Raw genomic sequence first — 22,777 nt, 5'->3', positions numbered from 1 at the left:
CAATGTGGTGTTAGTAGGATGCGGTCACCTTAAGTCTTCATCCCACCACTTAGTGTAATGTGCACTTCATGTACTGAAACGTCTGCCTGTACATTTCAGTAATTCATTGACTTCTGTACTGCAAATATTCTTCAAATTTCCATATAGTTTTAACGTTTGTTTTCTAAGAAATTTTCTTTCATTACTTCCAGATTCATGACTCCAATTGCAACTATGAGGCCTTCATGAATGTTATCAAGTTAAGTGATAATGTTGGTGAATTGGAAGCTGTGAGAGACAAATCTGCAGAGGAACTGCAGTATCTTCGTTCATTGGATACAGGGGGAGATGGTATGCAACATAAGTAAAAGTTTGAATATGGAATCCATCTTATCTGAAGGCCTTACAGTATAGGTTTTCCCATTTCCTCCAGTCTCTTCCACCATACATGATTAAATTAATGGAAAACATAATAAAGGATTTTAGGACATGAGCACGTATAATTCATAGAGGTCTCAGTTTGTCTTTCCTGACTTACTTTGGGGAGACCAAAAGATCCTGTTCGCTGCTGTTCTCCCATTAAGAATATCTATGTGAGTGATTTACATGCATGCTTGTATGGAAGAAACTGGACAGAACCATTTTTCTTTTTTGATCATGTCACTGGAATAGTGGTTCTCAGCCCTTAAGGCACACGAACAGGGTGGTCATCCCATTTTGATCCAGTACTGAGATTTGGACTACTGCTGGGTCTTGAGGGTTGGGTTAGGAATCACTAGATTTATTTTGCAAACACATGTTAGACGGTCCCAATGGCTTTTCATACATGTATTCATTCTCCATGCCAGTGGCGGAACTACCGGGGTCGCAGGGGTCGCGACTGCGACCGGGCCCTGGAGTTCTGCCAGTCAGGGGGGGCCAAGGGGTGCCGAGCGGTTGCTGAAAACGACCGCTCGGCAACTCTTGGGCCCCCCTGACTGACAGAAATCCAGGATGCCTCCGCTCCCCGCCGCCGCTGCTGCCGCCGTCGCCGCTGCTGCCGCCGCTGCCTGCCTCAGCGCTGCCCAGAGTGCAGTGTTGGGAACGTGAGGCGTTTGTCTCGGGTGCCGGCGCTTCACGCTGAGCGCCGGCATATGACGTCATATGCCAGCGCTCGGCAGTGAAGCGCCGGCACCCGAGACAAACGCCTCACGCTCTCAACACAGGAGTTGACGGTAAGTGACCTACAAAGGGGGGGGGGTAGGGAGGGAGTGGGTAGATCGTGAGAAGGGGGGGTAGGGAGGGAGAGGGTAGATCGTGAGAAAGGGATAGATGGGGGTGGGGGAATGCCTTTAACAGATTCTCGCACCGGGGCCCTCAGGTTTCTAGTTACGCCCCTGCTCCATGCTCTATTCATAATCGGTTACAGGGAAACACTACTGTCAAATTAAATCCAGGTTGGGACATTGATTCATTTGGCTTTATGATGTCCTATTTGATATGCTGCCTACTTTATTAACCCCTTAATGACAAAGCCCGTACATGTACGGGCTCAAAATGCGTTGTTTTCAATGGGTTTAGGGACCGCCCATTGTCCTTAAGGAGTTAAATAGTTTCATGTTAGAAGTAACAGTAAACCCTTCTGTCAGTGCGGAAATGTGTATCTAGAGTGACATTTTAGAAATACTTTTTGCAATACTTCAAGAATTCTTGGAAACAACATGTACATATGAACACATATAATCTAAAAGCCACTGTTTTTCAACAGCAAGGAAGATGTTTTCCGTACTACCAACATTCTATTTTTTTGTTTGTTTCTCTAGATATCAACATGATAAAAAATCAAATAAACAGTTTATTATTTGTGAAGAAAGTATGTGAAACAAGAATACAGAGATTGCAGTCTGGAAAAGTAAGTTGTAGGAAAACAATCTATTGCTCTACAATAATAACAGTATTTGCTTTTTTTGTCTTATATTCAGATTTATTGTTATACCCTGTGCTCAATTTATTATCACAGTTTTGTTAAGTTTGGGGATATGCTTTCTTAGCTTTGATTTTACTAGTTATTGTTTGTCAACTAAAATGATGTCAACTATGGTTGTTAGGAGCCTCTGGGTTTATATCCTGGAACTCCAGCAAGGTGTGTCAATGTGCCAAAACTAGTATTTGCTGCAAGAACACTTTGTATTATTTTCAATTAGTTTTTTGTTAAATAAAAAAGTCATGGGAGGCAAGGGAATTTACTTTGCACTTTTCACATTTGTGTATTATGATGTCATCTTGCTGTACAAGCCCTCAAGGTAATAAGTGCCAAGAATCTTTAGATTAACATGTGGCAGATTCTCATCATTTCCAGCTAAAATCAGTAGTTTCCCAAACACACAAGAATCTGTGCCCTTTTCTGCAGCAAGTTTCTTGGACTATAAAAAACATCCGATGCGGCCACAATTCAAGTGAATGTGCAGAATTATCTGATAATAATTAGCAGTTTGAATTGTTTTGTTGACCATGACAATTGTGTAGATAATGAATTAGTATGTAGTGAAACAAAGGTGTGCACACTGCGCCCGTGTATATAAGCAGCACAGACTTCCCTCCTTCATTTTATTAATTAATATGTGTTTTTAATATGTTTTTACTCCAGGAAATCGATGCTGTGAAGTTGGCTGCAAACTTTGGAAAACTTTGCACAGTCCCCCTGGACAAAATTCTTGTAGACAATGTTGCACTACAGTTTTTTATGGGTAATTATTAATTATGGTGTTTAACATAAGTCAGAATAAACATACACAAAATGCAGTGGTACCTTTACTAGGCATCTTCAGAATTCTGGCTAGCATTTTCTTGGCTAGCTATTTAAATATTAATTGTGTCCATTGCTTTGCCAGTACGTTTTGCTCTTACTCTAAAGCAGCGAGGCCAGCATGGTAGATGTTTTCTGGATTCTGGTAGATTCTTATTTTCCAAGGCATGAGAGAAGTATATTGGAATTTAAGTGGAATATTAATTTGGTTTATTGGATTTCCTGCAAATATTTTATAATGACCCGTTGCTGTGTATCTCTTTGTATCATACACTAAAGCTTCTTCTGTTCTGGTAGTCTACATTTATCAAACATAATCAGATCATTCTACTTCCATACCCATCTATAGAGTCAGATTATATAATTGTACCTGTCATTCCTATAACAGTGACCTAAGACACAAGTGCAGCACTTTATAAAACGGTGATCTGTCTCAGTTGTGTATGTTTTGGTTCCCATAGATTTTATGCAGCAGACCGGAGGGCAAGCTCATCTGTTTTTCTGGCTAACAGTGGAAGGTTACCGGGTCACCGCGAAGCAGCAGCTTGAGGTGTTACTTAGTCGACAAAGGGATGGCAAGCACCAGACCAACCAAACGAAGGGACTGTTACGAGCAGCGGCTGTCGGGATCTATGACCAGTACTTATCTGAGAAGGTACAGATACATTGCTGCAGAAGTTCTGACCTATGTGCAGGAGATTAACTGTTGGGTCTGGACGAATAAATGTTTCCTTATTTTACATTTAGCTCATCTAGTCTGCCATTATTTTCTACTTACTCAATCATCTGTCCTATCTTCTGTTCAGGATATGAGTCACTAGTGCTAAAGTCGGACTTTATAGCCACCAACTTGAGTAGTAATATGAAATTCAAGATAAGCTATAGCAAGCAGCACAGTGGGAGTAGATGTATCAACAGAATATAGATAGAGCTTCCAGTAAATAGAAGTGAGCTGTTTACTTCCTCCCTAGGAAATTCTACATATTTCTTTAATGTAATGATAAAATCAGAAAGGTTTATTATATCTTTTAAAATCTGTAACAGGCGTCACCAAGAGTTCACACGGATGAGTACTTGTTAACACAATTGGAGATTGTACTGAGCAGTGATGACCCAACGCCTGAGATCTTTGATGATATACAGAGAAAGGTCAGTCTACTTGAAGCAATATTGATAAGTCTATTGATCCGCACGGCTCTTCGCTTGCACATAGATGTAACAAGCCAATCCCATTGCATTGTTTGTTGTGTTATTTATATTGCGGAACGAGTGTGAATACACAGTATCTCACAAAAGTGAGTACACCCCTCACATTTTTGTAAATATTTTATTATATCTTTTCATGTGACAACAAGAAATGACGCTCTGCTACAATGTAAAGTAGTGAGTGAACAGCCTGTATAACAGTGTAGATTTGCCCCTCAAAATAACTCAACACACAGCCATTAATGTCTAAACCTTGGCAACAAAAGTGAGTACACCCCTAAGTGGAAATGGTTTGGAGGAGATGGGTAGACAATGCATATTTTAAGTGAAAGTCATCTTACTGATATGCATTATTCAGGCCGGCTCAGCCCTTCTCGCAAGACAAGTTTACCTTGTACGGCTCTTAATAATGTATAGTGCTGCTATGGAGTTGAAGTGTTTTGGTCTTCTGCAAATTGATGTAAAGTTTCAGTTTAGTGAAAACCGTTTAGTGAAATCTTGTGCATTGATGAGGTTTTGTACGTTAAACTCCTAATTTCTTTAGTATTTAGTAGTCTGTTTCAATTTAATGTTGGATGCTGCCAGTCTGTTTTATTAATATATTTGGGTTGCAAAAGTGTGGTTTAAAATAGCGGCATTATCATAGTTGGCTTTCTTAAAAATGCAACACTTTGTTAAAGTGTCAAATCTGAATTTTGTATATAGCCTTTTATACGTCTTGTTTTATTTTTTTGCTTTTTTTTTATTTTATTTTTTTTACCACCAGGTGTACGACATGATGCTGCGAGACGAGCGGTTTTACCCTTCTTTCCGTTACAATGCTCTTTATGTCCGAATGCTTGCAGAGTTAGACATGTTAAAAGAGCCTAGTTTTAAAGGATCTGATGATGGCGATGGAGGTAATTGGTTAACGTATTTTTTGCATGTAATCTTTTTATGCACTAGTCATATGGAACGTAATTTTTTTTTTTTTTTAAACCTAGATAATTTCTGGCTCTGAAAAAGTGTTTGTTTATTAAGGGCTTACCTCTGCTTTGGAACACAGACTATGCAAATGTTACTTTTTTTGTTCACCAACATTATTATTATATCAACAGCCCCTCACATTTCAAGTCCGTCATCATACAAGCTATAGAAATGTTGTCTACGCCACCCGAGATAGTCGGATATTGTCAAAATACTATTCAGTAGATGTCCATTTAAAAATCATGCTCCCGTTTTAAAGTAGGGAACCCGTAACCAAAGCTTTCCTTCTTCAGTTGGGAAGAAGTTGTTACTCTGACTTGTACTATTTGTACTCGCTTTACATTATGAAGGTGCAGGAAGAGCATGGCTGACCTTGTGTAATAAAAGTTAAGTCAACTCCTCTTGCTAGAGAAACCTGCCATCGTTAGCCCTTCATAATGACCGGTAAAGGGACAGAGTTGGAAAACCAAAACTCTTCTGTCGGCTCTGCCTTTAGTGAATACGCCCCATTTTTGTAAACCTATTTAAGGAAGTAAGATGCACCGCCAAAGCAAATATTAACTCTTTTATTTAAAAGTCGAGCATGAATCCTGAGAACCAAATCCTTAAAAGTGGCAGGTGGTTCTGTTTGCCTTTAAGTTATTCACATGGTGGTCTGTCATTGTTTGTTTTGTATGGTAACCTTCATCTTTCGCAATATTACTCGGTAAACCAATTGTACAGCTGATTTTGGTCCTTATAGACAGGTATTAAAATGCTTGCGGTGTCCCTTATCACATGAGGGCCATTAGACCGAATATACTTCTCATTAGACCATCAGATAAACGTGAAAGGATGGGAGTGATTCTACTTAAAAATAAATTCACCAGCAAGAACATGCACTCTATATTTTAAAAATATTTGTTATCTAATGGTTTATGAGATGACTTTGGGCCGGTGACATATGTTGTTTTTATAAATGTTACCTACGTGTATGGAAATACTGAACTCTGATGTGTTCGCTTGTGTTTTGTTGCCCCCTAGTGGTGCAGTTTGCATCCTGTTATATAAAAGATTATTTTGTAACTTGTTCACTTTTTCTGTACACTTTATAAGATGTTGCTCTTCCCAGAAACAGAACAGTTAAATTGTTTCTCTTGTAATATAAGACGGCCTTATCAAAGACCAGAGTTTGAAACCTATGAAGCACTCTCCGTTTTATGAATGCCCTTTTCTTTGCTTGTTGCAGGTGCCACATACATTTTCTTTGAGATGTTTTGCTTGGCGGCCATGAGATTTAGAAATTCAGATTGTGTGCCATAATTTCTTTATTTTTTTTTAGAAATGTTTTGTTGACGTGATTTGATTACCCTTGAGTAAGCGTCGAATAAAATTGCTGTTTTTTTAAGCACTAAAAAATACATGCTATTTTTCCCATAGAATCTTTTAATGGGTCTCCAACAGGCAGCATAAATTTGGTAAGCTTTTTTATCTTTAATCATTTATTTGAAATACTTTGTTAATGTTGATACAATAAATTCATGTTTTTAATATTTGGTGTGTGTGTGGATATATATATACATATATATATATATATTACACACATACATACACACAGCTGTTTAATGTTTTGTAGTTATATAAAATTTTACATCTTAATTTTTCTTGTCTTTACTTCTCATTGGAGCTAAAACCACTATGTTATGTAAAATACATAGCTATAAAATAAAAATGAAATAGGTTGTGAAATGACTATGAAAGCTATAGTGATTTTTAAAAAAAAAACACATTTATTAATGAAACTAACATTAATATGCTTGCAACGATTTTCCTTAGCTAGGTAAAATTTGGCAATTTGATAGTTAACTTTTCTATGTAATTAAAATATATCTGTTTTTTGATCTAATTGATCTCTTGTGCACAAGTAATCAAACCGAGCCCTTACCATCCTGTTTGGTGTAAGAACGTTCCGGGAAAGGAAGGTGTCAGGTTGCCCTTTTGAATGGCACTTTTTGTGTCCTGTGAATTAAAGGCATTATTTCACGGGGTGTGAAGGAAACATTGGTGTTGGTATGAGGTCTGGGAAACAATAGCGTGTATATATCTATGAAGGAACGTTTTACTTTCCCTTGGTTTGTAATGTTTAGTGCTATTCTGGGACTGCCGTGCTTGTGCAGGTGTTTGAACACCAGCAGATTAGTTGTTTCTGGCGTGATTCCATGTCTGGAGTAAATGCCTACTCAAATAATACAGCTCCCCTGTGTCACGCGGTTACAATAAACAGAGCAGGCAATGAATAGGGACAAGGGCATTCCTAAGGTCAGTCATTTCAAAGGGATGTTCCACAGTTTTTTGTTTTTTTCTTATAAAGTTGCTTAAAAAAAAAAAAGCCTCCAACTTCCAAACTGTTTCAAAAGACATCATGTTCTAGTTTTTGTTTTTATTATAATTATATTGCATGCATTCATCGTCACAATGAAAATTCCTCACACACACATTGCTTAAAAGTTGTAATTGTAAAATGCCGTTTTTTAATAGGAAAATGATCTTGCATGCAGGCATTTGGATTTGTTTAAGTGCCTTTAAGTAAAAATATATGCATGTGTGTCTCTAATATATACATATATCTAATATATAAAATATATTCCTGTTCTGGAAGCTATAAATGACGATCATTATATTCTTTCAGTCTCTGGATGACCTGTCGAATGTCAGTCCTGACGAGCTAGTGCAAATTAGTGCATACATTTCCGACACTGGTAAGTTATTTTATTTATGTAAGCACAGGTTTATTGTTTTCATTGTTTTTTATCATTACTTTTATTCATGTTGCATTGCCTCTTTATTATTATTTATTGTTTTATATAGCACCATCATATTCTGCAGCGCTGTACCTTTGTGCTTGCTCGTGTTCATGCTTCCTTAGCATTGCCTTTTTTACAAAATGGTGCCAAACCTTATTCCATATTCCATGTAAACAATTGCTATTTAAAAAATTTAGGGTAATCCTAAATAAAAAGAGGTATTCAAAGTGATTTACCAAAATATCCATGATTAGAGCTGAAACAACGAATCGATAAAATCGATAATAATCGATAACGGAAATCATCGATAACGATTTCCGTTATCGATTAATCGAGTGATCAATTCGTTGTTGGAGCACTCGGCTCCTTTTACTTACCTCCGCGAGCGTTCCCCGCTTCTGCTACACGCTCTGCAGTCTCCGCCTTCTTTTAGCTACGTGACGGATGTGACGCGTTCCGGAGGTAAGTATTCTTCATGTCTATGTGCACGGATCGCACAGAGCGAATCGCTCTGTGCGAATGGAGCCACTCGCACAGAGCGGTTCGCTCTGTGCGAGTGGCTCCACTCGCACAGAGCGGTTCGCTCTGTGCGAGTGGCTCCATTCGCACAGAGCGGTTCGCTCTGTGCGAGTGGCTCCATTCGCACAGAGCGGTTCGCTCTGTGCGAGTGGCTCCATTCGCACAGAGCGGTTCGCTCTGTGCGAGTGGCTCCATTCGCACAGAGCGGTTCGTGAGTGTGGGTGCAGGGCAGAGTGGGGGTGGGGGTGCAGGGCAGAGTGGGGGTGGGGGGTGCAGGGCAGGAGACTGGGTGCAGGGCAGAGTGGGGGTGGGGATGCAGGGTGTGAGTGTGGGTGCAGAGCAGAGTGGGAGACTGGGTGCAGGGCAGAGTGGGGGTGGGGATGCAGGGCAGGGTGTGAGTGTGGGTGCAGGGCAGAGTGGGTGCAGGGCAGAGTGTGAGTGTGGGGGCAGGGCAGAATGTGGGGGCAGGGCTGGGTGCAGGGCAGAGTTAGAGACTGGGTGCAGGGGCACAGTGCAAAGTGCTGGGTGCAAAGTGCCAGTGCTGGGTGCAAAGTGCCAGGGCTGGGTGCAAAGTGCTGGGTGCAAAGTGCCAGGGCTGGGTGCAAAGTGCAAAGTGCTGGTGCAAAGTGCTGAATGCTGGGTGCAAAGTGCTGGATGCAAAGTGCCAGGGCTGGGGCAAAGTGCTGGGTGCAAAGTGCTGGGTGCAAAGTGCCAGGGCTGGGTGCAAAGTGCTGGGTGCAAAGTGCTGGGTGCAAAGTGCTGGGTGCAAAGTGCAAAGTGCTGGGGCAAAGTTTCTTGAACAGTAATAGTCCACCTCTTTTCAGAATGTTTGGGGTTATTTTGTTTCATAAATATTGTGTTTGGGTTCTTGTACTTTGAAAATATTGTTTTTTATTACATCATAACAAAATAAGAATGTTAATGTAAATTTTAAGTTGTTTTTTAACATCCAGTTCATTAAATTCTTTTAAATAAACGAAAAATTTGCATATTGTTTTTTTTTATCCGATTAATCGATTAATCGAAAAAATAATCGGCCGATTAATCGATTATTAAAATAATCGTTAGTTGCAGCCCTATCCATGATATATCTGTATAGTAAAAACCAAAATAACAAGTAGAGATTTTGTATGCGTTTGTTTTTACCTTGTATCCATAGTACATGCATAGAGTTTACAGATGTGCCCATGAATTGTAATCACACATCAGAAATCTAGCAGAATTGCATGAAATCATTGGTTACCTTGATTATTATTTTTCTTCATTTAATACGTATATATCCCTGATTAAATCAAGCCGTCAACCTGCTACTAACATGCCTAGAGAACAGCAATGGAGAATGGAATATTATACTTTATGGGAAGCAAAGTAACCCATATTAATTGATAGACATGCTTTGCCATTCTGGCACAATGTTGTGAAAGTGGACTTGCCACCATAGCAACTAATGGAATATCCCAAAGAGCAGTTGTAGCTATGGATTGCATTCTTTTTATACATTATCCTGTGTGTGTATGTATGTGTATTATTACATACATTATATAATACAGTTTTGCACCATTTTATAAGAAAGGTATTTTAAATTGGGAAAGAGAGAAGTGCCTTAGCTGAACAGTGAATTTCTGTAAATTGTGGAAAAAGATCTGGAAATCATTTGTGGGGAAAAGTGGCCTAACAATGTACTTCATTGCGCCTTACACACAAAATAAATGTGTGTTCAATGTGAATCTACTATGTTCATTCTTCATAATTGGCTTTTTTCTTGAGACTCGTGTTATGCTATGGTAAGACTGACCCTTTGAGGTCGAAAAGACCAAACAACAACAATAAATTACATCAAAGTGGATTTCCACAATGCTAAGACTAAGAAAATGTCCTGCTGAAATAAAAAATGCTGCTTAAATATGTCCAGAGGACTATATCGAGCCATAGAAACCATTTGGATGTTTCCGTCACCGCACTGGCCTTGTCCTTTCCCATCTTTTGCTCTCGTTATCTTGTAAAGCTAAAGTACATCATCATTTTATTTTTTAATCAAGTTGTGCCGTCAGATTGTATTTACACGTGCCCTCGGATTTATGCAGTTTATGTGTATGAAAGAATAAGAAATAATTGCGTATAATCTAACTAGCTGAAATACAGTTAAAGTTCCTGACAGTTAAATGTTTCTCCTCGAACCATAAATCTTTTAATTTTCAAGTCAAATACCATATGGAAGATGAAACTAACAGCTCTACATGAAATATGTGTCCGGCGACTAAACAGATCAAAAGCCAACACATTCTTGAGGTTCCTTTAAATGTCTCTGGCCTTCAGTAGACTGTTAAGGTAATGCTTAGTACAGCAAATAGTTACCACTGAGGTTCTGAAGGTAGACTACCAATATAGTGGCCTTATTTACGTATTTTGGTTAAAATATATAAACCAATATATTTATGTTTAAGTATTGCCACACTGATTCCTTTTTTTGTCATCTACATACTGGATAGAATTTATCCATTAACCTTTTACAAATCCCTTTCTCCTGTTTTAAACACTCATACCCAGGTCTGCAACCATTTCCTTGTTTATTTCTTCTCCTTTCACTTTTATTTCCATGCATTTTCTCTCTATGTTTTGTATTTACATTGATAGTCCATGCTGACTGTGACCCATATGCTGTGACAGGGGTTTGTAACGAGCACGGCAAAACTTACGCACTGTACGCCATCACTGTCCAGCGACGAAGCTTGGAAGGTCTCGAAGATCAGTGGAAAACCTATCGCCGCTACAGTGACTTCCATGATTTCCACATGCGGATCACTGAGCAGGTAAATCCCCAAATCCTCTGGGCTTAAAAACTGATTGTGCCTGACCTCACAAATGCTCTACTGGATGAATGGGCAAAAATTCCCACAGAAACTCCAAAATCTTGTGCAAAGCCTTCCCAGAAGAGTGGAAGCTGCTATAGCTGCATAGAAGGGGGGGGGGGCAACTACGTATTAATGTCTATGTGTTTAGAATATGATGTCAAAGTTCCTGTTGGTATAATAGTCAGGGGTCCCAATACTTTTGTCCATATAGTGTATATTTAGTTGGGTAAGTTTGGCAGAAAAGCATGCCAATTCTAGGGTATTAACCCCATATGTTGGTTAGCTGGAGTTGACATAGATTCTCTCAGGTTGTTGCTATTGTAACTCGGCGTTCTCTGTTATTTGTGGATAGACTCCAGTATTGCAAAACATCTTGCTTCACACCTCTAGCACATACTTATAGCACCGTGTAGGGACACAATAACATTCACATTTTCTAGCCCCCTTTACTTATAGTTCAGAAATAGCTTTCTGGCAACAGACGGAATCTATGCAGTGCCTGAATTTATGTATTCTTTTTCCTCTGCACTCCTGATTTTTCATCAGGGAATGCATTCTCGTGGTATAATACTTATGGAATTTGACAATAATGTATCGCAGAGCTTTGCAGCAGAGTAAATTTCTATTTTTCTTGTAACATAAGTCCTTTGGTCATTTATTAGTCCAGAGATCTAGACGAATGTTGAGTAAGCGAGTAATGGGTGTGTAACAGTGGTTTGGGTCGTTTGTTGTATTGGTCACAGAGCTTAGGATGTAAAAACCGAGCTTGGGAATTGATCAGACGGGCTTTAGGTGAAAGCTTACGGATCTGTGAGGTCTAGGCTCAAGACAGCTGCGGACATGCCTGTGTACCAACAGAAATCTGCCTTTTTCATTGCTTCAAATACATGAAATACAAACTCAGTCCCAGGCTAGTATGCGCTTGAGTGGCCATTCTTTATGGTCATAGCCCGACATGCAAAACTGTTGTATTTCATTTATTCATTTCTTATAATCTACGTTCTGGCTGCCTAAAACTGTAATAGACTTAGTATCTTTTGTGTAAATCTTTTCCTGTTTCATTCTATTACATGTAGTTATCATGTGCACGGTCTTATGGAACTTTCTAAACCCTTTCCATTGGCGCTGAGTTGTTAAAATACACGACTTTTGGGTTGCTGCTCTCTCTTTAGTTATCTGGAACACAGATATATTTTTCGCAGGCCATTTTCCATACCTTGAAGGATTTGAGAAGCTGGCCTATTAATCTCAAAGCATTGCAAATTCAATTTTTAAGGCGTGGCAGCAGTTACAATTGACGATAACGTTCACAAACATAATGATATACTGGTACAAAAGCAGAAGAGGGGCCTGTTAGAAGTATGTTTTAGATACAAAGCTTAACCTCTAATTAAGATACAAGACACTGTTGTGAAGCCGTTTAATACGATACATGTGATGAGAGCCCTGAGTAAAAAATATGTCTACTTGGTAAGTGCATAGCACCAGCAGATTCTTAAAATACATTTAAGCATCTTTATGTATTGAAGTATCTGAATGTATGTTTATTTTATTTAATTTTTTTGCTTGTTTTTCAAATATATGAAAGATCAAATTAAAAGAAAAGTTTGATATCTATTCCCTGTAGCTCACATGGATTCTGCACTCTTACAATCGTAATAGCAGGTTTCCCTGTGCAATATGGTATGTACGGGGCAGGACATTATGTGATGAAGATGTCCCACGCCCTACCTGCTATCATCTTCTCTCCATAGTTTCACTATATAGGAGGAATGCCTTTTGTTTCCATTTTTATTCTAATTTCCTAAAACACTGCTGTTGTCTTTCTCTGCGTTTCATCCCCAGTTACCCCATCTCTAGTTACTAGTTCCCAGACTCAGGTGATCTCAGTTTATCTGAGACTCGGTGTAGCAGAGACTGAATAATGAAGCTCTAGACTAAGTTGGGTGGAAGTGCTGTGGCGCCATGTTGGAGGGGGAAGGGGTTTAATGTCCCTAAATATCACAAAATGGACACACGCAGGCATTTTAGTAATAGTCTAAAAGCAATTACACATTATCAAGTCAAATGTTCTCAAGGCAAAGTCCCAGGATGTATAAAAGTTGTAAGTACACTAAAGCATTGGAAATAGTTTTATTATGCTGACTGCGAGCTGACGTTTTTAGTTTGTTCTGGTGTTTGTCATACCCATGCCTAGATGATTACTTCATGTCAGAGATTAGTAATACATTCCCTCTGATGCCTTCATTAGTAAAGTGGCCCTCCTTGAGGGTTAAGAGCAGGGCAATTTCTTATCAACTGTGCAGTAAGATATGGTCTTATGAGCTTGATTGATCAGGCTACAAAATGATCAAAGCTCAGAGCATGGTGGAAATGGATACCGTGTAACGCAATTCACCCTGGTTTTAGGAGGCTCAGTGGCCGATTAACCATTTAACTCTTCTGTCATTTTATTCTTTTTTTTTTTCTTCATTTAATCGGCATTTTCTAGGCACTTAGTTGTACATTTTTTCTTTTAATCCTGGTCTGCTCTTAATCCAAATATACCGTATACTATAATGTTGTATTTTTTTTTTACATTCTGACAAAATGGACCATCAGAGTAGGTGTTCAGTATCTCCTCACTGCAGTAGAATCAGCTCCCCTTGTAATATTAAAATAAACCCCTGAGACCCTCCTTTAAGATTAGAATTGGGTACAGTTGGGTTGTAAAATAGTTTCAGCAAAGATATGAACCCCATATGAACTCACCGAAGCCATTGTTAAAGTGAATGAGGCAATGTGAACACACATTGTACTTCCAGCTGTCCATAAACTCCTGATCCTAGGGCTTAGCACAAGTTCCTACCCACTGGATTGAGTGTCGGCTCTTACACTAGACCAAAGCACCAAACACATCCATGTGTTGCTTATTGCCTTACAGTGTGTTATATACTACTAGATGCTCAGATTAGCATCAGGATGGTAGTTTTTGGTGGGTTTTTTTCTGCTACTGATTACAACTCATTATGCTGACATATTGCTGTCAGGATGTCATGAGAGTTCTAGTATGCTGGTGCTAGAGAGCAAAAGGTTGCCTGCCCCGGCTCGACCTGAATCCGCTCTCAGATTATATAGTGCTTACTGTAGTGCATCTGTGTTCAGGGCTTCTTCATTTTGGCAAAAACGTGATGTAAGCCAGGCCATGTTGTTCAGGGCTATCAGTGTGACCAACCAGTATCATACTGCAGCTCTATATCTCAACTACTTTCTTTAAAGCGTGCATTTAAATGATTGTGTTGGTTCAAGCCCTCATCAGTCATTTTAAAACATTTATAATAACGGTTCAGAGTCTGTAACTTAATGAAGTCTGTCCGGTATACGTTTTGAAGATGATAATCTTCTCTAAAAGCTGTTCTGTTGTATCCTCTATTGCATTCATTGTTGAAGTGCAGGATTTGGTTTTCAGCAAGCATCTCTACCTCAGGAAAATGCTCAGGGAGACTATAAACACACATTAAACATTCTATAATCGGAATGACTGTTCTCCGTTCCCACAGTGTTTATTTAGTCTAGTTTGTGCTGAATGTTTGTATGTCTTTCTGTGCGGATGATTCCAGCTTGGGAATATACTAGAATTTGGTACCTGTCCTCTGATGCTTTTTTACCCAGTTATACTCTAATATCTCCCATGTTATCTTTCAAGGGCTTTCTTTTAAAAAATAAAATAAAATTATGTTTTCAGTTTGAAAACCTTGGCAGTCTGTTGAAGCTTCCAGGGAAGAAAACATTCAACAATATGGATAAGGAATTTCTAGAAAAGAGAAAAAATGATCTGAACGCATATTTACAGGTAATTGTCCGACATCTGACTAATTTTAGGCATAAATATTTTCCATTTCGTAATAGCATGTTCTAGGACTGTGCCTTACCATGTTCAAGAGTAATAGACTTGCATTAAACCTTATAATTTGTTTTGCTTTGTTAATTCATGTTCATGTGTCGTCGGATACAGCGTTTGTCTTGACACTTCCTTTTTTCAATCTATTTAGTTATTATTAAACCCTGAGCTGATAAAAGCATGCCCGGCACTTGCTCCATACGTAATGGACTTTCTGGAGAACAAAGCCTATAATAAGGGGAAAGGAGACTTTGCACGCAAGGTATGGCTTCCATTTCATTTCAGTTAAAAAGGCTAAACAAACCGGTAATTCCCGCGATAAAGTTAGACACCGTTCCTGAACAATAAAAGTTGTATGTGCAGGCTTGTCAAATCATGAATTTATAATGACCAATTTCAAAGTCTACATGTCAGTCTTACGCACTTTCTCTCAATGTGTTTCCACCTTGTCCGTCGAATGATTCCATGTCCTTGTCTCCTTGACCTCACCGCTCCGATTCCTCTCTTGCTTCTTCTTGTTCTTCTGTCTTCTTTCTTCGTCTGATTGGCGGAATGGTGGAAAGGCAGTGCCCATGGCTCTGCCCCTTTTGCGGAAGTACTCCAAGATGCAAGTGAAAATTCAGAGCTCTCCACTTTGTTTTTGTTTGTTTTATTGGGGGTCCCTCATATGAACGAAATTGCCAAATTTTGTTACAGGTAAAATTTGGATCTGAATGCACAAATCTACTGCCTACAATGGCAGCCTATAGGTCTGTAGATAAAGGTTTATTGGAACTACATAAAATAAAACCTACTTTAGTGCACTAAATAACTGGATATATTCCGCACTATAAATCATTATAATTTAATCGGTAGATGCCTCAGTTTTGCTCACCTACGTGTTTTGTTTTTTTCACCCTCATTAAAATGTTTTCTTGCAAGAATGTGTTTTTTAGTAACAGTTACACATTTAAGACTGTGTGTGACCGCCTGCAGCCTGTATTTTTTCTGCCTTTTTTTGTGTGGCTTTAAGCACATTTTGCAAGCCTGTATGTTTGTATTGTGTCTGGTACTTTGTGTTTCTTTTGATATGGGACGTATATGGGTCCTTATGGTACGGATTTAAGTGTCACTGGACCAAGTGAACGTGTCCTTTTATTAGTTTAATAGTGTGTCTTAATTATATCAAAAACAGAGAGACCAGTCTTTGCCAAAAGAACTGTTTTAAAGAAACACTTGTCACAATTCATTAAAAATTATTTTAATGGTCCCAGTGAAACTATGAAAAGGGTCTTGTTGAAGCGTTATTTCTTTTTGTTTCTTTATTACATCCCACAGTATGTTGTTGCCATGGATTACATTTGTCCTCTGCTTGCTGTAACCTTAAAATATGACATGATTTTAACACCAGGGGGCACAATTTCTGTCTAATAGAAAATATAATAAAACGGCACCATAACTGGAGCCAGGGCGCTTCTCTATGGTGTCTCATTTGTAGTTGGTACTACTACCAAGGGCAGAAAACCTACTTTAGTGCACTAAATAACTGGATATATTCAGCACTATAAATCATTATAATTTAATCAGTAGATGCCTCAGTTTTGCTCACCTACGTGTTTTTTTGAATCTAGACCTCAGAGAGAGAGAGAGAGAGAGATTAGATAATGTGGTGATTTGTTTAAAGAGAAAAGAAGGGTTTAAGTATGTTGAAACACATTTATGTAACTATTTTTCTTTACGGAACAGGGACTGTCAATGCCATCCTCTTCTTCTGGCAGTGAATTCCATGTACCTGGTCTCTAACAAAACTTCCAACATCAATCAAATTATGTCAAGAACTTTAAGTCTTAATGTATAAAAAAAGTAGTTCTTTTAATATTCTTTGCCAAAGTTGGGCTTTGTGCATCTCCTTTGACTTCACTTACATCTATCATTCTGAGGTTCTGTTTATTTTTTATTTTAGATGGACACATTTGTGAATCCGTTACGCAATTCTATGAGGAATGTTTCCAATGCCGTTAAATCAATCCCTGATAGCTTGGCTGAAGGAATGAATAAAATGTCTGATAACATGGGTAAAATGTCAGAAAAAATAGGGCAAGATTTAAAGCAATCCTTTTTTAAGGTACGTGCAGCTCAAAAACGGTTCTCGACGTCAAAGGCACGTCTATAAGTGTATGTTTGGTCCCCATACTTCAACTGTGTATCTGTACTATATTTTTGGTGTTTGGACGTAGTCGGGTGACACATGGTAGGCGGTGGGTGCTGGGCTCCATGTGGCTGTCTGATATTCTGGTGTTTAACCCATGCTTTGTCTGAGTGAGCATGACGATGGCCTTCAGCACAGTAACCTGTCACTTGCCTATTCACCCTGACACTAATCACTACCTAGTTTACGTCATCAAGGTGCCGGGTGCGATGCCTAGCAATAGCGATTTCCTACTGCTTGTACCCAATACTGTATGCCATTTAAAGGTGCTATTCCACCTTCTGTCCTGAACCTTTATTAAAAAAAAAAAAAAGTCAAATCTAGTACTAACATCCAAACCCTGCACACACAAATTAACAGTGTCAGTTTTTCCTCATTTGTAATGTTTCAGTACTTGTTCTGCAAGATTACGTTTTCAGTGGATTGAAAAAAAAAAATCACCACCAAGGCTTTCTTTGTTTAACATGCTAGATTTTGTCTAAGCCGACTATATATGTCATACCTTTTGAGACTGTTAAATACCTGGTCCCTGTCTTATTAACGTTGTAATAGTGCTTTAGTATGCAAGATTTTGCTGTGGTTCTTTTGCTTTATACTTATGATGACCTATTTAAATATGTAGCTGTATGTGTAGCTATGACATAACATTTAAATATTATTTTACCTCAAAGGCTCCTATCCTTGTACCAAAACCCGATGATCCAGAGCACTTTAGAATATCAGCACAGCTGGATGACAATGTGAGTTTCAGCTTTAAACCTCTTTTAAATGAATTAAAGTTTTGTATAACATACAGTTATTGATAATTCACTTCTATCTTTGATAGTAATTATGTTTTTCTGATATAATATTGAGATTCTGTTTTTAAGTAGTTTTCCCTTTGAGAATCTGCTGTTTGCTACAGAGCAATTATTTCTGGACTATCCGTATCCTAAATAAATGAAAAACCTACTTGTGTTGTCTTCAAGATATCTGTAATAAATTCCCTCTCTGTAATTACCCCATCTTTATAGGAAATATAATTTGTACAGTGCTATGAAAAAGCATTTGCCCCTTTCCTGGTTTCTATTTTGCTTATTTGTCACGTTTAACTGTTTCATATCATCCAACTAATTTTAATAGAAGACAACTTGCGTAAACACAAAATGCAGCTTTTTTACATGATCATTTCATTTATCGAAGGTAAAGAGTTAATCAAGACCAATATCACCCATGTGTACCTTTGGCTGCGATAACTGGCAATTAGTATTTTACATCACAGCAAATGAATCTTGGCCCATTCTTGGCCCTTAGCCATGTTGGAGGGTTTCCGAACATTAACTCCCTTTTTGAGGTCATGCTGCAACATCTCAGTTGGACTTAAGTCAGAACTTTGAGTAGACCACTTTCATTTTGTTTCTTTTGAGCTATTCAGAGTTGGACTTGCTTCGGGTCAATGTCTTGCTGCATAACCCAACTGCATTTGAGCTTTAGGTCATGAGCTGATGGCCGGACATTCTCCTTCAGGATATTCTGGTAGAGAGCAGAATTCATCGTTCCATCAATTGACAAGTTGCCCAGGTCCCGAAGCAACAAAGCAGCCCCAGACAACAACGTGTTTGCTGGTATAATGTTCTTATTGGTCTTCCAAAAAGCTATACTTGACTCATCAGTTCACAGAATATCATAGCAAAAGTCTTCAGGGTCATGAAGATGTTTTTTGGCAAATGTGAGATGAGCCTTTTAATCAGCAGTGGTTTTCACCTTGCTACTCTCCCATGCATTTCTTTACATGGATGTCTGGGCTCTTGTGTGATCTCCTGGATGAATCGTCAATACGTTCCTGGAGGAATTTAGGCAGGCCGGCCCCTCCGTTTTTCGCCATTTGTAGATAATGGCTGGCACTGTGGTTCACTGAAGTCCCAGAGCCTTATAAATGGCTTTGTAACCCTCTCCAAACTGATAGATCATAATGACTTTGTTTCTCATCTGTCTAGTGAAATTCAACCCAATAATTAATTACATTAGTTAATTGGATGATTTTGTAACTAAGGGGGCAATTACTTTTTCACATAGGACCAGGTAGAGTTGGATAGCTTTTTTTCCCTCTACACATGAAATCATGACTTAAAAACTGCATTTTGTGTTTACTCAAGTGATCTTTGTCTAATATTAAAATTTGTTTGATCTAAAACATTTCAGTGTAACAAATATGCAAAAGTACAAGATATCAGGAAGGGTCAAATACACGGCGCACTACCTGATATGTTAGAACAAACTCAATAAAACAAGCACAAAATGTGAATGTGTGCATACAGTGACAAAGTTACCCTGATAACGCCCAAAATTAGAACTACGCGGTTTAGGAACCATGAAACACCGTAAACTAATTTGAAAGTAAACATAACAGTTTTCCTTCTGTATTTAAGTAAATCTCCCTCACAACTTCCTTATATCTTTGGGGGATTGGTAATATTAATTGTGGGTGAATAAAGGTGTTAAAGGGATGTTTGTAATGCATTTAGTTCATGTAAGTATCTTATTATTCCAATTAAATCTTTATCTGATGCACTGTCATTATTTTTACAGTGCATAGGTTACATAACTTTGTAACTAATATAGGTGTTTGGCTTAGAAGAAAAAAATGCTGTCATTTTTAAAAGAAGATGTGGAATTTCCCCCCGTGTTTTTGAAAGAAGCCTTCGTAGCTCAGAGAATACAATAGGAGATCTTTTATCTTTAACTAGAACTTGTGCCTCAAAGATTGGCGATTCTATGCATATTGGTCATCGTCATTAATTCTGCACCTGTCTTCTCCTATACATTTTATATGTCACATCAAAGCATTCCGTGATGTCTTACTGGGTATACCCATGTTCCCATCACTTTGACAAATGACTGTGTATTAAAGTCCTTTGGAATTTCCGTCATGGCTGTAAAATGGTCATGGGGCCACTTGTTCTTCCGGATGTTTTTGCATCTTCTTTTTTTTAATGTTGCAGTATGTCTTATTTACTGACTGGTTTGTTATAACAACTTTATGTATAACTGTTGTTTAATATCTAGTAAAAGATGTAATTTTAAAATTAATCTATTCTCTTATGCTTCAAATAATTACCTGACTCTACTAGAGATTTTTTTCTAAATAGTTTTAACAGTAATAAAAAAAAATCATATATATATATATATATATATATATATAAATACTTATTTTGAAACATTTTCTAAACTGATAATTTTAAAAGCAGATTAACTTGTAAGCAATCTTATTTTGATAGGTTGATGACAATATTCCTCTTCGAGTTATGCTGCTCCTTATGGATGAAGTCTTTGACCTAAAAGAACGAAATCAGTGGTTAAGAAGGCAGATTACAAGCCTCCTTCAGCAGCTAATTAGAGCCACATATGGAGACACAATTAATAGGTTTGAGTTTAGTTTATCTTTTGCGTGCCATATATTACTTTACATTACCTCTTCATTGCAGTCAGTGTCTAGAGTCATGCTTATCGTGATTTTTTTCCTTGTGATTTCCTGAAGTTCAGTTTTTAGCCATTTTGCATTAGTAAGTGTCTTCTGCAGTCTGTCGGGATAACATGGAATTAGAATACATGTATGTTGTTTAATATTTAGTCACCCTTTTATAATGTACTCTGTAGTCGGAATGTCATTCATTAAGTGAATTTGAAATGAAGTATCCTGATAAATGGCACATTGATAAATGTTAATATTCATTTTTTCTTTAGGAAAATTGTTGATCATGTGGAATCGATGACATCACCAGACCAAGTAGCAGATTATGTGAAGCATTTCAGGTATAGATTTTAGGTGAAGGCAAGAAAGATACATTTTAAATAGTTTCATAGGGATAATATTATTCAGAATGGATGTTTATAATGAAATGCATATGTATTCTTTACTGAAATGATCATTCACACTGGGGCTCTTAAGTGGTTATGCCGTTGGCTATGATCACCTTATCTTTTTTCACCTGCTCATTACTGAAAAGGGACATCTACCCATTTTTTTTTCTCTTTCCAGACTAGGCATACCTATAAGCAATGGCGTCTAAAATATGAGTATGCTATATAAGGATGTGTTATTGAAATGTATTAACCTATTTAAAACTAAATGCTGCATTAATGTCATCATTTCTAGCACTGCTGAATGTCCCTCCCCTTTAGCCACAGCCATCCCTACCAATAGCCCCACAGCCTTTTGTATAACAGAATTGGGTATTGATTTTATATTTATAATTCATCTTGACATCTTGTTGTGTACCGGAAGACTGGATGAGGCTTTGCAGAGATGGTGTGTGTGTGTGTAACCTGGTGGCATAGTGTCCATACAGGGCTTGTGGAATTTCGGTACCTATTTATGAAATGCCAGCTAAAAAGCCTATGAGTGGCAACAACCATGGACTCTACATATAGCTTGGAGAGGAGACAGGACGGTTTATGACAGAACACAAACTTTGCCCCCGTAGTTGTTGTTGTGCAGCCTAAGTTTAAATCCAAGGATTTTTTTCTTCCTAAAGAGGCCTATCCCGCAGATTGCCGTCCATGTCTGATTCATTTGTATATTCTTCTTTTGCAGGGACTCATTTTGGCCAAATGGGATATTAGCCGAGACGGCTCCACGAAGAGACCGGAGCATTCGTATGAGAACAAGAGTGGCAGCTAAAACAAAGCTATTGGAGATCATGCCAGGTAGCCTAAGCCATTATCGTGTTTGTTTTAAGAAAAAGAGCACCTGCAATTAAAAGAATACAGTTTACTTTTCTCTTGTTTTATTCATTTCTATGTAGGAAATTTAGAAACACAAATTTTATAAATCCTAACTTTTCTTGTGTATTTTATGTATTATTTCTTGCAAAGATCATTACTGTGTCTACAGTAGATCCCATCTATGTAGATTATCTCTCGTAGCTATGCTGAAATGTGTACATGTGGCATAGTTGTGTTTTTACCTTGCTTTTTTTTGTTTCTCTAGATGAACTAAAACACATTATCGGGGCAGAAACAACGCGAAAAGGCATTCTTCGGGTCTTTGAAATGTTTCAGCACAACCAGCTGAACCGGAGAGTTGTGTATGTTTTTTTAGAAGGCTTCTTGGAGACCTTATTTTCACAGTATAAATTCCGCGAGCTGTTCAATAAACTGCACTCCAGGTCAGAACGAATGCGGAAATATAAACAGAGACTACAGTCTTCTCAAGCGCCTTCCTTACAGAAAAGGTGACACTCCAAAATAAAAATAGAAAAGCATTGCCCTATAGACTGATCCAAGAAATGCTGAACAATATCATGGATGTTTGCTGGGGCCTAGAAACATCTCCTGATATTTCTGCACCAGTCATTTACGGTCATAGATATTACGAACACATCCATAAAACGTGTTACTCTTCTCACCTACTGTTCGATCATCATCTGGTTGGGTTTGTATGTCTAAGCGTTTCTTGGTGCATTTGTGACATTGAGAAGACGGCTGATCTACAAAATGTTCAGCTTGCAATGTTGGGCCTCTCATTTCTGACAAAGGGGAATGAGAATGTGGGATTTCTGGTGTTGGAGATGTGCCAGATTGTATTTTTCTACATGAAGTACAAGCACAAATACAGAGGAATGCTGAAGAGTCAAGCTG

General features: G+C 38.2%; 1 protein-coding gene across 1 annotated transcript in view; it reads left to right on the top strand.

Annotated features, from left to right (window-relative positions):
- Window positions 1–22,426, top strand: part of SNX13 (sorting nexin 13) — a 53,319-nt gene extending 30,893 nt beyond the window's left edge. Inside the window, exons 10-26 of the mRNA XM_053466462.1 lie at window positions 192–330; window positions 1,782–1,870; window positions 2,606–2,705; window positions 3,226–3,419; window positions 3,809–3,913; window positions 4,737–4,869; window positions 6,356–6,393; window positions 7,605–7,674; window positions 10,906–11,048; window positions 14,815–14,922; window positions 15,122–15,232; window positions 16,913–17,074; window positions 17,830–17,898; window positions 20,416–20,561; window positions 20,882–20,950; window positions 21,732–21,844; window positions 22,128–22,426. Of these exons, the coding sequence (XP_053322437.1) occupies window positions 192–330; window positions 1,782–1,870; window positions 2,606–2,705; window positions 3,226–3,419; window positions 3,809–3,913; window positions 4,737–4,869; window positions 6,356–6,393; window positions 7,605–7,674; window positions 10,906–11,048; window positions 14,815–14,922; window positions 15,122–15,232; window positions 16,913–17,074; window positions 17,830–17,898; window positions 20,416–20,561; window positions 20,882–20,950; window positions 21,732–21,844; window positions 22,128–22,375 (2,037 nt within the window). The 3' untranslated portion in view covers window positions 22,376–22,426. The remainder of the gene's footprint in view (window positions 1–191; window positions 331–1,781; window positions 1,871–2,605; window positions 2,706–3,225; window positions 3,420–3,808; window positions 3,914–4,736; window positions 4,870–6,355; window positions 6,394–7,604; window positions 7,675–10,905; window positions 11,049–14,814; window positions 14,923–15,121; window positions 15,233–16,912; window positions 17,075–17,829; window positions 17,899–20,415; window positions 20,562–20,881; window positions 20,951–21,731; window positions 21,845–22,127) is intronic.
- The last annotated feature ends 351 nt before the right edge of the window (window positions 22,427–22,777 follow it).

The sequence above is a fragment of the Spea bombifrons genome, chromosome 5, assembly GCF_027358695.1.
Source record: "Spea bombifrons isolate aSpeBom1 chromosome 5, aSpeBom1.2.pri, whole genome shotgun sequence".
Lineage (NCBI taxonomy): Eukaryota > Metazoa > Chordata > Amphibia > Anura > Pelobatidae > Spea > Spea bombifrons.
Note: the sequence above shows the minus strand (reverse complement) of the source record. Positions and strands in the feature narration are given on the sequence as shown.